The 15852-nt window shown below is 40.9% G+C and overlaps 1 protein-coding gene across 4 annotated transcripts in view; it reads left to right on the forward strand.

Moving 5' to 3' along the window:
* TMEM116 (transmembrane protein 116) overlaps nucleotides 1-15852 on the forward strand; it is a 163495-nt gene that overhangs the window by 30664 nt on the left and 116979 nt on the right. For all 4 annotated transcript variants that reach the window (XM_060193079.1, XM_060193080.1, XM_060193081.1 and 1 more), the window contains exon 4: nucleotides 1245-1376. In XM_060193079.1, the coding sequence (XP_060049062.1) occupies nucleotides 1245-1376 (132 nt within the window). The remainder of the gene's footprint in view (nucleotides 1-1244; nucleotides 1377-15852) is intronic.

The following is a 15852-nucleotide window of genomic DNA, read 5'->3' on the forward strand; positions in this document are numbered from 1 at the left end:
CAACCCATTGTTCCAACACCATTTGTTGAAGAGACTCTGCTTTCCCCATTTAAGAGTCTGGGCCTCTTTGTCAAAGATTAGATGTCCATAGGTGTGGGGGCTCTGGTGAATTTTTATTTTTTATTTTTTAATATTTACTTATTCCCTTTTATTGCCCTCGTTTTATTGTTGTAGCTATTATTGTTGTTATTGATGTTGTCATTGTTGGATAGGACAGAGAGGAATGGAGAGAGGAGGAGAGGCAGAAAGGGGGAGAGAAAGACACCTGCAGTCCTGCTTCACCACTTGTGAAGCAACTCCCCTGCAGGTGGGGATCTGGGGGTTCATACCGGGACCCTTATACCGGTCCTTGCACTTTGCACCACTTGAGCTTAACCCACTGCGCTACCACCTGACTCCCTTATTTTTATTTTTATAGAATAGAGGAGAAAAAGAGAGAGAGAAAGAAAGAAAAAAAGAGACAGAGAAGGAGATATACCTGCAGCACTGCTCAATCACTCACAAAGAAGCTTCACCCCCCCCCCCCCCACAGTAGGAGATTGGGGGTTTGGTCACAGGTCTTCACTATGGTAACATGATCTTTTTTTTCTTTTGCTAGAACACTACCCTACTGTGGCTATTGATGGTTCTGGGAATAAAGCCCAGAACCTCTTATATGCAAGTCTTGTGTCATGTCACTCACTGTGATATCTCCCTAGCCTTCATTTCACTTTCTCTATGGTACTTTTTTCAACAAAATTTGATTGATGTATCCATTAGTTTACAGTACTATAAAATTTTAGGAGTACAACTTCACACCTCTATAAATGTTATAAACCTTATAGTGATCACAAGCAAAGTTCCAGTGCCAACACACTATCAGAATGACCACCGATACTCATTCTCCTAACCCCCTTCCCTAGCTCTTCTGCTAACTATCATATTTTTCAGCCTAAGAATTATTTTATTGTGTTTTTCCAGTATTTTTGTTCTGATACTTATATTCTACATATGGGAGAAACCATGTGGTGATCTTCGACTTCTTGACTTGTTTTACTTAGCATTATCACCTTAATGTTGTCTTAAAAGGCAGTTTCATCTTTTTAAATATCTCAGTAATATTTCACTGAGTATGTACAGCACAGCTTCTTTATACATTTACCTGCTGATTGACATTTAAATTGCTTATAACTGGATACAAATATTGGTTGTTATGTTCTCCTTCCTACATTATTTATGAAATGAGATTTTTGTTACTTTGACAGATAAGGCCACTCTTTTATCTGAGTCTCTCTGACCTTCTCCTGGGGATATGCTGGCTCACTGAGGCACTTCTCTATGGAACTTCAGCAGCTGATAAGGATATTGTCTGCTATAACCTGCAAGCAGTTGCACAGGTGAGTACTACTATTATATATTGTGACTATCTTGCAAGAAAGGCCCAGCTTAGAACTAAATATGAAGCAAAGACAATCTGTGCTGAATAGTGGGATCATTTTGAGACAGTAGATTTTATTATTATTCCTTATTAAAAAGGACTACTGGGGGCTGTGCGGTAGCGTAGTGGGTTAAGCACACATGGTGCAAAGTGCAAGGACCAGAGTAAGGATCCTGGTTTGAGCCCCTGGCTCCCCATCTGCAGGGGGATTGCTTCACAAGCAGTGAAGCAGATCTGCAGGTGTCTATCTTTCTCTCCCCCCCATCTTCCTCTCCTCTCCATTTCTCTATGTCCTATCCAACAACAATGATGTCAGTAACAACAATAATAATAACCACAACAACAATAAACAACAAGGGCAACAAAAGGGAAAAAAATAGCCTCTAGGAGCAGTGGATTTGTGGTGCAGGCACCAAGCCCCAGCAATAACCCTGGAGGCCAAAAAAAAAAAAAAAGACTGTAGAAAAATAGGGAAATTTAAAGTAGCAAAAGATAATTAAAATCCCCCCAATAAGATCCCTCTAATATTACATTAGATTATATATCTCTCCATTTTTTTCTTTGTGGGTTGAGAGATAGCTCAGCAGTACCATATGCAGTTTCTAAGTTTGATTCCCAGTAACACATGGAAATACCATTGGCGGTACCAAAGGGAATTACATTGTTTGTGGAGTGGTGTTTCTATGTCTTTCCTGCTCTCTCCCCACTCTTGACAAATTCTCATACTCTCCTCTGCTTCTCTTTCTTTCAGTCTACAGAATAAAATTGACCAGGAAAGCTGCTCAGCAATATTATGCATGCACATAGCCCTCAGTTTATCCGTAGCACATTCTCTCTCTCTCTCTCTCTCTCAAGATTTCTTTAATTGGGGGGTGGTGGACTGGGTGGTAGCTCACCTGGTAGATTGCACACATTCCTATATATGAAAACCCAAGTTGAAACCTTCAATCCCCACCTGCTTTACAAGTGGTGGAATATATATGTCTCTCATTCTCTATTTCTCACACTCTATAAGAACAAAAAGTGGAAGTAAGGAAAGGAAAAGGCTATTAGGAGCAGTAGTTGTGTAGGCACCAAGCCCCACTGACATTCCTAGTAGAAACAAGAGGTATTTTTTTTTTTTCCTCCAGGGTTATTGCTGGGCTCGGTGCCTGCACCATGAATCCACCGCTCCTGGAGGCCATTTTTCCCCCTTTTTGTTGCCCTAGTTGTTGCAGCCTCGTTGCCGTTATTATTGCCATTGTTGACGTTGCTTTGTTGTTGGATAGGACAGAGAGAAATGGAGAGAGGAGGGGAAGACAGAGAGAGAGGGGAGAGAAAGATAGACACCTGCAGACCTGCTTCACCACCCGTGAAGCGACTCCCCTGCAGGTGAGGAGCCGGAGGCTCGAACCGGGATCCTTACGCCGGTCCCTGCGCTTTGCGCCACGTGCGCTTAACCCACTGCGCCACCGCCCGACTCCCAAGAGGTATTTTTTATTTGTTTTTGAGAGACAGAGAATATCAGACGTTACTCTGGTCACATTTGATGCTGGATTCAAACTCAGGTATTCTACCTGCTATGCCTCCTCCAAGACTTAAAAAAATATATCCTTTTTTTTTCCCCCCGCAAGGGTTATTGCTGGGTTCTGTGCCTACACAGCAAATCCACTATTCCTAGTGGCCTTTTTTTCCCCTTCTTCTTTATTTGATTGGACAGAGAGAAATTGAGAGTGGAGGGAAAAAGAAGAAGAGAGGCAGAGGAACACTTATAGTTATTACTTCATTTGTGAAGATTCCCCCTTGCACATGGAGAGTGGGGGCTCAAACTAGAGTTCTTTTTTTTTTTTAATAATTTATTTCTTTATTGGGGAATTAATGTTTTACATTCAACAGTAAATACAATAGTTTGTACATGCATAACATTCCCCAGATTCTCATTTAACAATACAACCCCCACTAGGTCATTCATCATCTTTCATGGACCTGTATTCTCCCCACCCACCCACCCACCCACCCCAGAGTCTTTTACTTTGGTGTAATACTCCAATTCCATTTCAGGTTCGACTTGTGTTTTCTTTTCTAATCTTGTTTTTCAACTTCGGCCTGAGAGTGAGATCATCCCATATTCATCCTTCTGTTTCTGACTTATTTCACTCAACTCTATGTTCATCAGAGATATTGGTCTGTAGTTTTCTTTTTTGGTTGTGTCCCTGTCTGCTTTTGGTATCAGGGTGATGTTGGCTTCATAGAAGCTGGCAGGGAGTACTCCAGTGTCTTCAATCTTCTGGAAGACTTTTAAAAGTAGAGGTATTAGTTCTTCTTTGAAAGTTTTGTAGAATTCATTTGTAAAACCATCTGGTCCAGGACTTTTATTTTTGGGAAGATTTTTGATAACTGTTTCAATTTCATTAGCTGTTATGGGCCTGTTCATGTTATCCACTTCCTCTTTACTTAGTTTTGGAAGTTGGTAGGTATCTAGGAAATCATTCATTTCTTCCAGGTTCTGTAGCTTGGTGGCATATAGTTGTTCATAGAAGCCTCGCATGATATGTTGAATTTCTGCGGTGTCTGTTGTGATATCTCCTCTTTCATTTACTATCCGATTTATTTGGGTCTTCTCCCATTTTTGTTTTGTGAGTCTGGCTAAAGGTTTGTCGATTTTGTTTACTCTTTTGAAGAACCAACATTGACTTTTGTTGATCTTTTGTATGGTTTTCCTATTCTCAATGTTATTTATTTCTGCCCTAACTTTAGTGATTTCTGTCCTTCTGGTTGCTTTAGGATTCCTTTGTTGTTCTTCTTCTAGGTCTTTAAGATGTGCAATCAGGCTGTTTATTTGTGCCTTTTCTTGTTTCCTAATGTGTGCTTGTATAGCTATGAACTTCCCTCTTAGGACTGCTTTAGCTGTTTCCAAAATATTTTGATAGCTTGTGTCTTCATTTTCATTGAACTCTTGAAACATTTTGATTTCTTCCTTGATTTCCTCTTTGACCCAGAAGTTGTTAAGAAGTGTACTGTTGAGCTTCCACATTTTGGAAGCACTGTTACTAATCTTTTGTTGATTGTTAAGTGTTAGTTTAATTTCACTGTGGTCTGAGAAGATGCTTGGGATGATTTCAATTCTCTTGAATTGGCTGATGCTGTCTTTGTGGCCTAACATATGGTCTATCCTTGAGAATGATCCATGTGGATTTGAGTAAAATGTGTATTCCAGTTTCTTGGGATGAATGACTCTAAAAATATCCAATAGTTCTAGTTTATCTATGTCTTCATTTAGCTCCCTTATGTCTTTACTGATTTTCTTCCTGGATGATCTGTCAAGTTGAGAGAGTGGGGTGTTGAAGTCCCCTACTATGATTGTGTTACTGTTAATATATTGCTGTAGCTCTTTCAGTAGAAGTTTGATGTATTTAGATGGCTTCTCATTGGGTGCATAGATATTAATAATTGTTAAGTCCTCTTGATTGACTGATCCTCTGAGCATTAAGTAGTGTCCATTCCTATCTTTTTAAATCTTATCTATTTTAAAGTCTATCATGTCAGATATGAGAATAGCTGTTCCTGCCCTTTTTTGTGGGCCATTGGCTTGTATGATAGTTTTCCATCCTTTCACTTTAAGTCTGTGTTTGTCTTGTTGAGTTAGGTGAGTTTCCTATAGACAGCATATTGTTGGGTTGTGTTTTCTGATCCATCTTCCTACTCTGTGTCTTTTAATAGGTGAATTCAGGCCATTGACATTTATTGATATCAAAGATTGAAGATATTTTAACGCCATTCTTGTAGAGTTTTAGAGTGTTTTGATATATGTCATATTTGTGGTGGTCTGGTTGTTTATAGGAGACCTTTCAGAACTTCTTTCAGGGCAGGCTTGGTGATGGTTGCTTCCTTCAACTGTTGCTTGTTTGAGAAGGTTTTGATGCCTCCATCTAGTCTGAATGACAGTCTAGCAGGATATAGTATTCTTGACTGAAAGCCTTTTTCATTGAGCACTCGATAGATATCTTGCCATTCTCTTCTGGCCTGTAGTGTTTGTATGGAGAAGTCTGCTGCTAATCTTATGGGTTTTCCTTTGTAGGTGACTCTTTGTTTTTCTCTTGCAGCCTTGAGGATCCTTTCTTTATCCTTATTCCTTTCCAATCTAAGTATGACATGTCTTGGTGTCTTTAGGTCTGGGTTAATTCTGTTTGGGACCCTCTGGGCTTGAATCTTTATGTCTTTGGTGTTGTCTAGACTAGAGAAATTTTCAGCTATTATGGCCTGGAGAATGCTTTCTTCCTCTCCTTCTCTTTCTTCCTCTGGTAAGCCAATAATGCGTATATTGTTTCTTTTGAAGTCATCCCATAGGACTCTGTTGTTGTTTTCAGCATCTCTTAATCTCTTTTTGAGATCTCTTATTTCTTTTTTAGTTGTCTCTAATTCATCCTCAATCTTGCTAATTCTGTCTTCAGCCTCATAGATTCTATTCTCTCTGCCCTCTATTGCTTTCTGCAGTTCATCTATTTTGTTGCCCTGCTCTGATACTGTTTTAACTTGTTTAGCTAGTTGCCTTCTTAGCTCAGCGATTTCAGTTTTCAGCTCTCTAATAACCATGAGATAATTAGAATTTTCTTCCATATTCTCATTTGTTGTTCCTGCATTTCTGATTACAATTTTTTCAAATTCTTTACTCACTCCTGTTATTATTTCCTTAGCTAATGTTTGGATGTTGAACTCGTTATTTTGTGCTTCACCCTCTGGAGGACTTTTAGCTGGACTCTTGTCCTGGTTCGAGTCTCCAATATTTTTTCTTGTTGTTTTAACCATTTTATATATTATGTTATGAGTTCCCTTTATCAGTACTTTTCAAATTATTGATCACTATTGCCTGGATTGACTTGTGTCTAAGTAATTTAATTAAAGGGTTTACCGTGGTGGAAGTTAACAGTTTTTTCAATCCCTGAGTTGGTGGAGCTCAGTGGTGTAAAAGCCTCTTTTTTTTTCTTCCCTGTAGGCTATGGGAGCCTGAGGGCTTTTAAACTATCAATAGGCTTCTTAGCTTAATCACTGACTCCTGACCAAGAGATAAAGCAGGGTGTGGCAGAGATAATCCAGTGGTTATGCAAAGAGACTTTCACAGCCCCTCAGCTATGTCACCGAGGTACAGGTCTTCTCCTGAGTTTCCCGGTTAGATCTCTGTCCCCTGGTGTCCCTCCCTGTTGCTGCTCCAGATTCTGAGGGTAGTAGCAATGGAGACTCAGAGTTGCACTTGGTGAGTCTCTGGGGAGTCCTTTCCTCCCTTCAGCTGTCCCCTTGTTGTGGAGCAGACTGGAGGTGGTGTCTCCACTGATAAACTGTTGAACTGTTAGCAGTCACTTAATCTCTCCTTAGGCCCCTCTCTCCTCTCTGTCACCAGCCACGTGTGTTTGTACTCATGGGTGATTTACTGGGTTCCTGTGGTCATTCTAGTCCTGTCTTGTTTCGGTCCAGGTGGTCTCCTTTGGTATTCCTAGTTGATCTGGGAGAGGAGAGGAGAGGAGAGGAGAGGAGAGGAGAGGAGAGGAGAGGAGAGGAGAGGAGAGGAGAGGAGAGGAGAGGAGAGGAGAGGAGAGGAGAGGAGAGAAAGGGATCTCCTGCTCGTAGCTCCGCCTCCGGAAGTTGAATCCCAAACTAGAGTTCTTGACATGGTAATATGTGCATTTAACCAAGTGCACCACCACCTAGCCCCCTAAAAAAATCTTTCTATTTGTAGATTTATGTATTTTTAGATCAAATAGTTTTTAAAAAATCAGTACTTTTGTGGGAGTCGGGCTGTAGCCCAGCAGGTTAAGCACAGGTGGCGCAAAGCGCAAGGACCGGCGTAAGGATCTCAGTTCGAGCCCCCAGCTCCCCACCTGCATGGGGGTCACTTCACAGGCAGTGAGGCAGGACTTCAGGGATCTATCTTTCTCTCCCTTCTGTATCTTCCCCTCCACTCTCCGTTTCTCTCTGTCCTATCCAACGACATCAATAACAACAATAATAACTACAACAATAAAACAACAAGGGCAACAAAAGGGAATAAATATTTTTTAAAAATAAATACTTTAGTAATTTTCTTTTCTTATTCGACACATTGTGATCATATTTCCATGTGATCTTCTACAGTATGTCTTGATTCCAGTACTGAACAGTTTTGATTAGTATAGTACCATAATACACTTTGCAGTTCTTCTTCTTTTTTCCTTTCAGGATTGCTTTGGCGTTTTGTGTCTTTTGTAGTTCCAGACAAATTTTTGTAGCATTTATTACTTTACTTAAAAATTCATTGGACTTGTGATAGGTATTGTATTGAATATATATTTTGTTTTGTGTAGAATGGTTACTCTAAGGATGCTAACTCTTCCTTCATGAGCATGGAATATCTTCCCATTTCCTTGTGTCTTTTATTGCCTTTAGTTGTGATTTAAAGTTTCCAATACCTAAGCCCTTCACATCTTTCAATTAAAAAAAATTTTTTTTTTTGCCTACAGGGTTATTGCTGGGGCTCGGTGCCTGCACTACAAATCCACTGCTCCTGGAGGCTATTTTTTCCCTTTTGTTCCCTTGTTATTTTATTGTTGTTGTTGTTGTTATTGTTGTTATTGCTGCCATTGGATAAGACAGAGAGAAATCAAGAGAGGAGGGGAAGGTTGGGGGGGGGAGATAGACACCTGCAGACCTGCTTTACCACCAGTGAAGCAACCCCCTGCAGGTGGGGAGCCAGTGTCTTGAACCGGGTTCCTTAGGCTGGTCCTTGCACTTTGCACCATGTGCGCTACCGCTCATCCCCATAATTTTGTTAAATTTACACCTAGATACCCAATTCTTTCTGATGTTATTCTAAATGGGATTGAAAATGCTACTGATTTTTGTATGTTAGTTTCGTAGTCTACCACCTTATTATATCAAGCCTTACAAGAGTATTCCTGATTGCTATCTCTTGTTTCCTTAAAAATACTGCGTCAACGCCCAAGTTCAGCGGGGAAGCAATTACAGAAGCCAGACCTCTCACCTTCTGCACCCCATAATGACCCTGGGTCCATGCTCCCAGAGGGATAAAGAATAGGAAAGCTATCAGGGGAGGGGATGGGATACGGAGTTCTGGTGGTGGGAATTGTGTGGAGTTGTCCCCCTCTTGTGTTTCTTTTTTTTGTCGGTGTTTCCTTTTTTTAAATTTTTATTCCCTTTTGTTACCCTTGTTTTATTGTTGTTGTTATAGTTATTATGTCATTGTTTTTGGGTGGAACAAAGAGAAATGGAGAGAGGAGGGGAAGACAGAGAGGGGAGAGAAAGATAGATATCCGCAGACCTGCTTCAATGTCTGTGAAGCGACTCCCCTGCAGGTGGGGAGCTGGAGGCTCAAACCGGGATCCTTCTGCCAGTCCTTGCGCTTTGTGCCACATGCGCTTAACCCGCTGTAGCACAGTGGGTTAAGGGCACATGGCATGAAGCACAAGGACCCACACAAGGATGCTGGTTCGAGACCCTCGCTCTCCACCTGCAGGGGAGTTGCTTCACAGGCGGTGAAGCAGGTCTGCAGGTGTCTTTTTCTCCCCCTCTCTGTCTTCCCCTCTTCTCTCGATTTTTCTCTGTCCTATCCAACAACAATAACAGCAATAACTACAACAACAATAATAACCAACAAGGGCAACAGAAGGGAAAAAATAGCCTCCAGGAGCAGTGGATTTGTGGTGCAGGCACCAAGCCCCAGCAATAATCCTGGAGGCAAAATATATATACATATATGTATATATATATATTTCACTAACTGTATGAGATAGTCACTGAATACTTTTGTATATGTATATATATATATATATTTCACTAACTGTATGAGATAGTCACTGAATACTTTTGTTATTATGAGGCAGAGGAAGAATTTATTTATTGAGTATAATAATGATAATAGTAATACCACCAGTATCTGGAGAAGTGATTAAGTAGTGTGTAATTTCCATGGAAACATGGAAAGCAGTTTATCTTTCCTTTTCCCCCTTTATTGATTTTAAAAAATAAAGAGTAAAAATTGGACTGGGAAGGGCAGGTTTTTTTTTTAAAGATTTAAAAAAATATTTATTTATTTCCTTTTTGTTGTCCTTGTTTTTTTATTGTTGTTGTAGTTATTATTGTTGTTGATGTCATTGTTGTTGGTTAGAACAGAGAGAAATGGAGAGAGGAGGGGAAGACAGAGAGGGAGAGAAAGACAGACACCTGTAGAACTGCTTCACCGCCTGTGAAGTGAGGAAGGGCAGTTTTTGTGTCATGTATGTGCCCTGGATCTTTTCCCCAGCACCACATAAAATGAGGGTTATTTTTAAAGTAGAATTTTCAATATTCCACATCCAATATTTACATCTTTCCTCCTAATAAATTCTGCCTTCTTAGAGGAGAAATATTGTTTAACTTTTCATTTTCTTAAACTGAGACCTACAATTCAAATTAAATAATTGGGTGGATTCCTTTATTCAATTTTAGGATGACAATAGTGAAAATGAAATAGATAGAGTTAGGAGACATGAATTTATTTATTTATTTACTTATTTTTGTCACCAGGGCTATTGATAGGGCTCAGGGCTTATAGACAAAGGGTGAAACAGAGAGAGACAGAAAGAGGGAGGGAGAGAGGGAGAAAGAGGTGAGGCACTGCAAAACCACTTCACCTTTCCTGGAGTTTCCCCCTCTGCAGCTGCTTCCATGTGGTAATCTAGGTCTTGAATCCAGGTCCTCACACAAGGCGATATTTGTGTTCTACCAGGCAAGATACCTTCCACCCCCCAAGAAACCTGAATTTATTTTTAGTTGCATATCATTATTTAGTAAATATTTTGTTAATTATGCATAAAATGACTCAGAATACAGTTGTATAAATAGCATCTTAGTTTACTGAAATATTTGAATACAGTTAAGATTTCTGTGGTCATGGCTAGGAACATTCCAGGGTGCACTAATTTCGGGACCCATCTTCCTCGGGTAGTAGGTAGAGTATGTTGTCTAACGTCCCTTCAGAAAATGGAATATTCTCTACCATTATTGATCCACATTGAGGGCAAGGTCCTATGGAGGCCCACAAAGGGGTCCATTATGCTGTTCCTGATGGAGGTGACCAGTGACAGTGGCGAAAGGGATCCATCATGTCTGTGTGGGAACCCCAGGGCTCCCTGACTAGGGCCCCAGGTGATGGGGTGGCCTGCTAGTGACTAATGAGTCATCATTAAAGTATGCCAATCTCTCGCCCTTATTCAGTTTTTGTAGTCCTTACTTTGTCTGACAAGATTAGCTTTGGAATGATTGAGGGACGTATAATAGGTAGGTGAGGAGGGTATCTTGGTCTAAGTAGAAACTGCTTCATTAAGTACTTTAAGGTGTCTTTTTAGGTCTTTCAACTTGCTTGCTTTGCTTATTGACTCACTGCAAACTATTGTGCACTTTTGCTTTAAGGTGTTATTTTCCATTTTGTTGTCCTCATTGTTGTTATTGTTGTTACTGCTGCTGTTGTTGGATAAGACATAAATTGAGAGAGGAAGGGAAGACAGAGAAGGGAGAAAAGGTAGACACCTGCACACCTGCTTCACAGCTTGGAGGTGACCCTCCCCCTCCCCGCAGGTGGGGAGCCAGGGGCTGAGCCAGGATAGTTGTGCTGGCCCTTGTACTTCACGCCATGTGCACTTAACCTGCTGCGCTACCACCCAGCCCAAGGTTATCTTTTATCTGACAGGATAAGTTGACTGTGTTGACATGTTAAGGTAGTAGATTCTCCTCCAAAACTTGGTTGAAAATGGCAAAATACTCTAGATATTTTGACTAGATAAGTCCAGAACTGGCTAAGAAAATGTGGTTTAGAACAACTGCATTGTACCCTTAGCCACTTCACTGAACTGGAACAGAAGCAATCAGTCATTTACTAAACGTTCATAAACCCAAGATAAACTATAAGAAGAGAACAGTGCTGAAACTATAAGCCCTCAGAAGAGAAATTATAGAAAGTTCCCAGAAATACTGGCTGGCCAATACTGAGCTATAACTGTAATATGTGTGAGTCATTGCTTCCCATAAAGGTTAAGGCACTAAAACATCCAACAAGCTCCTTCTGCATCTGAATCATCTTTTTAAAACTTAATATTGGGGGATGGGCGGCAGCTCATCTGGTAGAGTGGGCACTTTTCCATGTGCAAGGACTCAGATTTGAACCCCTGGCCACCACATGGGGAACACATGCACAGAGGAAGATTTATGAGTGGTGGAGCAGTACTGTTATGTTTCTCCTCTCTATCTCTACTCAAGAATCTGAAGAAAAAAAAAAAAGGTCTGTTGGGAGCAGAGCAATCATATAGGCACAGAGCCTGTTGATAACCTTAACGGCAAAAATGAAACAAAACAGCAATAACAAAAACTGAATAGTACCATAGTGTGAAACCTCCCAAATCTAATTTAGTTTTCTACCTGCCCATCCCCCAAAAGACTTTCTTGTTTCTGTATAGACACTTTTTTTTTCTTTCAATCAGAGCACTACCCAGCTCTAACTTAAGGCCATGCCAGCGATTGAATTTGGGACCTCTGGTGCCTCAAAATTAGTCTATTGTGTGCTAATTCCCTGGTCCTCAAGCCACTTTGTTATATCACTTTTATTGATCTGAGATCTGTCAGTCCTTTACTATTCACTTATTTAACTTGCCACTGAGATTCAGGTATTAATTTTACAAAATCAGAGTTTCCTTGAGTTAATTCTTCAGATCCTGAAGAGATCAGCTTAAGTCTGGTATCATAGCGAAATTTCTCCTTAGAACAATTAGGATGAAAATACTTTAAACAGAACTTTAAAGTCTCACCTTTCCCTTTAGCCCTAGTTAGTAATGATTATTTAAGAATATTTCCATTTTCTCCCACTTTAGGGCTGGCAGTTAGATGTTATAGTTGATTTTTTTTTTGTTACTCTGCTGTAAAGGTGGGAGGTAACTAACTAACTGCAGTGCATCTTTGTATGTATAAAGCCCTGGGCTGCATGCATATCAGCACTGCATAGAACACTACACAGAAAAATACGAGTGGAGGGAACCAGGCGGTGGCACAGCGGGTTAAGTGCACATGCCCGAAGTGCAAGGACAGAGTTGAGGATCCGCGTTCGAGCCCCCGGCTCCCCATCTTCAGGGGAGTCGCTTCACAGGCGGTGAAGCAGGTCTGCAGGTGTCTATCTTTATCTCCCCCTCTGTCTTCCCCTCCTCTCTCGATTTCTCTCAGTCCTGTCCAATAACAACAACAATAATGACAACAACGATGATAAACAAGGTCGTGGTCTGGGAGGTGGTGCAGTGGATGGAGCATCAGACTCTCAAGCATGAGGTCCTGGGTTCAATCCCTGGCAGCACAGCACATGTGCCAGAGTGATGTCTGGTTCTTTCTCGCCTCCTGTCTTTCTCATAAATAAATAAATAAATTCTTAAAAAAAAAAAAAAACAAGGGCAACAAAAAGGAAAAAAATTTTAAAAAGAAAAAAAATACTAGTGGAGACCTGCTTCTCTGTTCAAAACATTTCTGACACCAAATGTGTTGTTCTTACACTAGTACCATTTTTTAAAACTTTTTTTTCAATATTTATTTATTCCCTTTTGTTGCCCTTATTGTTTGATTGTTGTGGTTGTTATTGTTATTATTGATGTCATTGTTGTTGGATAGGACAGAAAGAAATTGACAGAGGGGGAGAGAAAGATAGACAACCTGCAGACTTGCTTCATCACTGGTAAAGTGACCTCCTGCAGGTGGGGAACCGGGGGTCGAACTGGGATCCTTGTGCTGGTCCTTGCACTTTGCACCACCTGCACTTAACCTGCTGTGCTACCACCCGACTCACACTAGTACCATTTTAAAAAAATTTATATATATATTTATTTGTTTTCCCTTTTGCTGCCCTTGTTTTTTATTGTTGTTGTAGTTATTATTGTTGTTATTAATGTCATTATTGTTACATAGGACAGAGAGAAAAGGAGAGAGGAGGGGAAGACAGAAAGGGGGAGAGAAAGATAGACACCTGCAGACCTGCTTCATCGCCTGTGAAGTGACTTCCCTGCAGATGGGGAGCCGGAGGCTCGAACCAGGATTCTTATGCCGGTCCTTGCGCTTTGTGCCATGTGTGCTTAACCTGCTTTCTACTGCTGGACTCACTGTACCAATTTTTTAAACTCACATATAAGTGTTTATTTTAATCATTGTCATTTGAGTTTTTGAAATATCTAACATGATAGCATTTTACATATTTTTACAATATTATTAAAAATGCTCCATGGGGTCATCTGCCTGATGTTGATAGGGGAATGACTTGAGGAACCACAACCAGTTCTTAAACACTCCACCAACTGGTTGTCCTACAACTTAATTCTGACACTAATTACACAGTTATTGATAATACAAATCCCACAGGTTAAAGGTTCAGTCCCACAAGATTGCTTCCTCACTTCACATGTCAGTTGTAAGTAGTAGGTTCCAAGGGCTCTATCTGACTTGACTATATTTGTTTGTTGTTGTTGTCACTATGATTTCACGATTCTGTTCAACTTTTTTCAGAGAGCGGGGGGGGGGGGGAGTGAAGCAGGTCCCTGTATCTCTCTGTCTCTGTCTCTCTTTTGCCGCCAGCATTATCACTGGAGCTCAGTGCCAGCACTACAAAAACACTGCACCTGGCAGCCATCTTTCCTTTTTTTCTTTCTATTTTATTTCTACTTGACAGGACAGAGAGAAGTTGAGAGGGAAGAGGAGATAAAGAGGGAGAAGGAAAGATAGACACCTGCAGATCTGCTTCACCACTCATGAAGTGTCCTTCCTACAGGTGGAGAGCAGAGTCTTGAACCTGGATCCTTGTGCTGGTGATATGTGCACTTAACCAGGTTTCTTTCTTTCCTTCTCTCTCTCCCACCCCTCCCACTTTGTCTGAAAAAGTTAACCTAGAGTGATGAAATCCTGGTGATGGCAACAAATAAGTACAATTTAGTGATTCTGGGTTTTTTGTTGTAGATCACTTTGTTGGGGGAATTGTCTCCTTACAAGACTTGCCACAGTTTGCAGTTTCATATCTCCCCATGATAGATGTCAGCACACCACTAACTTGTCTTCTTCTACCATCATGCATTTGTTCCCTAACCTCCCTTCAGCCCTGTTTGCCTCTCCCACCAGTTTAGAGATTTTTATAGAGGATTCATCTCCTAGGAATGATCAATTACTTTATTTATTTGGAAAGGGGTTTCTTGGCTTTAAAAATGTGAGTTGGTGGGAGTTGGGTGGTAGTGCAGCGGGTTAAGTGCAGGTGGCACAAAGTGCAAGGACTGGCATAAGGATCCCAGTTCAAGCCCCCAGCTCCCCACCTGCAAGGAAGAAGCCTCGTGAGAGGTAAAGCAGGTCTGCAGGTCTTTCTTGCTTCTCTCTCCCTCCCTCCTTCCTTCCTTCCTTCCTCTGCTCCTTCCCTCCCTCTCCCCTCTCAATTTCTCTATGTCCTATTCAATAACATAGAAAGAAACAAAGGAAAAAACGGCCACTGGGAGTGGAGATTAGTTGTGCCAACACCAAGCTGTAGCTAACCTTGGTGACAAGAAAAAAAGAAAAGAAAATAGTAGAACCAGGGCATTATTTTTACTATGATGATGGTGATGATAACAGTAACCAGAAGTAGATGTGGACTCCTGAGCAGACTCCATTGCCTGATTCTATCCAACCAAAGGCTCCAAGTCCTTATAAGTGTGATTATATATGTAAGGGTCTCTCTCATCCTAATCAAAGTAAAAAGAATGTAGCTATGTATCTTCTCCAAAGATGGAGTTGTCACGTCCTCTAAACCACAACCCTCCAATCAGTTTGCTTTTGCTTTTTATTATTATTATTATTATTATTATTATTTGTTTATAAAAAGGAGACATTGACAAAACCATAGGATAAGAAGGGTACAACTCCACACAATTCCCACCACCAGATCTCCGTATCCCCTCCCTGATAGCTTTCCTATTTACCCCACTGGGAGTATGGACCCAAGGTCATTGTGGGTTACAGAAGGTGGAAGTTCTGGCTTCTGTAATTGCTTCCCTACTGAACATGGTGTTGACTGGTCGATCCATACTCCCAGCCTGCCTCTCTCTTTCCCTAGTTGGGTGGGGCCCTGAGGAAGCAGAGCTCCAGGACACATTGGTGGGGTCTGGTTGGCATCATGCTTGGAACCTGGTGGCTGAAAAGAGAGTTAACATACAAAGCCAAATTGTCGAAAAGAGAGTTAACATACAAATTGTTGACCAATCATGGACCTAAAGGCTGGAATAGTTCAGATGAAGAGTTGGGGGGGGGTCCTCCATTTTGTAGATATATAGTAGGCATATTTTAGTTATATTCCAAAGGGCCTGTGGCTATACTAGGGTTTTTTTTTTTTTTTTCCCTGAGCCTGAAATCTGATATGCAGATGGATCCAAGTTATTGTCTGGGGAGAT

Source organism: Erinaceus europaeus, chromosome 6 (assembly GCF_950295315.1).
Source record: "Erinaceus europaeus chromosome 6, mEriEur2.1, whole genome shotgun sequence".
Taxonomy (NCBI): domain Eukaryota; kingdom Metazoa; phylum Chordata; class Mammalia; order Eulipotyphla; family Erinaceidae; genus Erinaceus; species Erinaceus europaeus.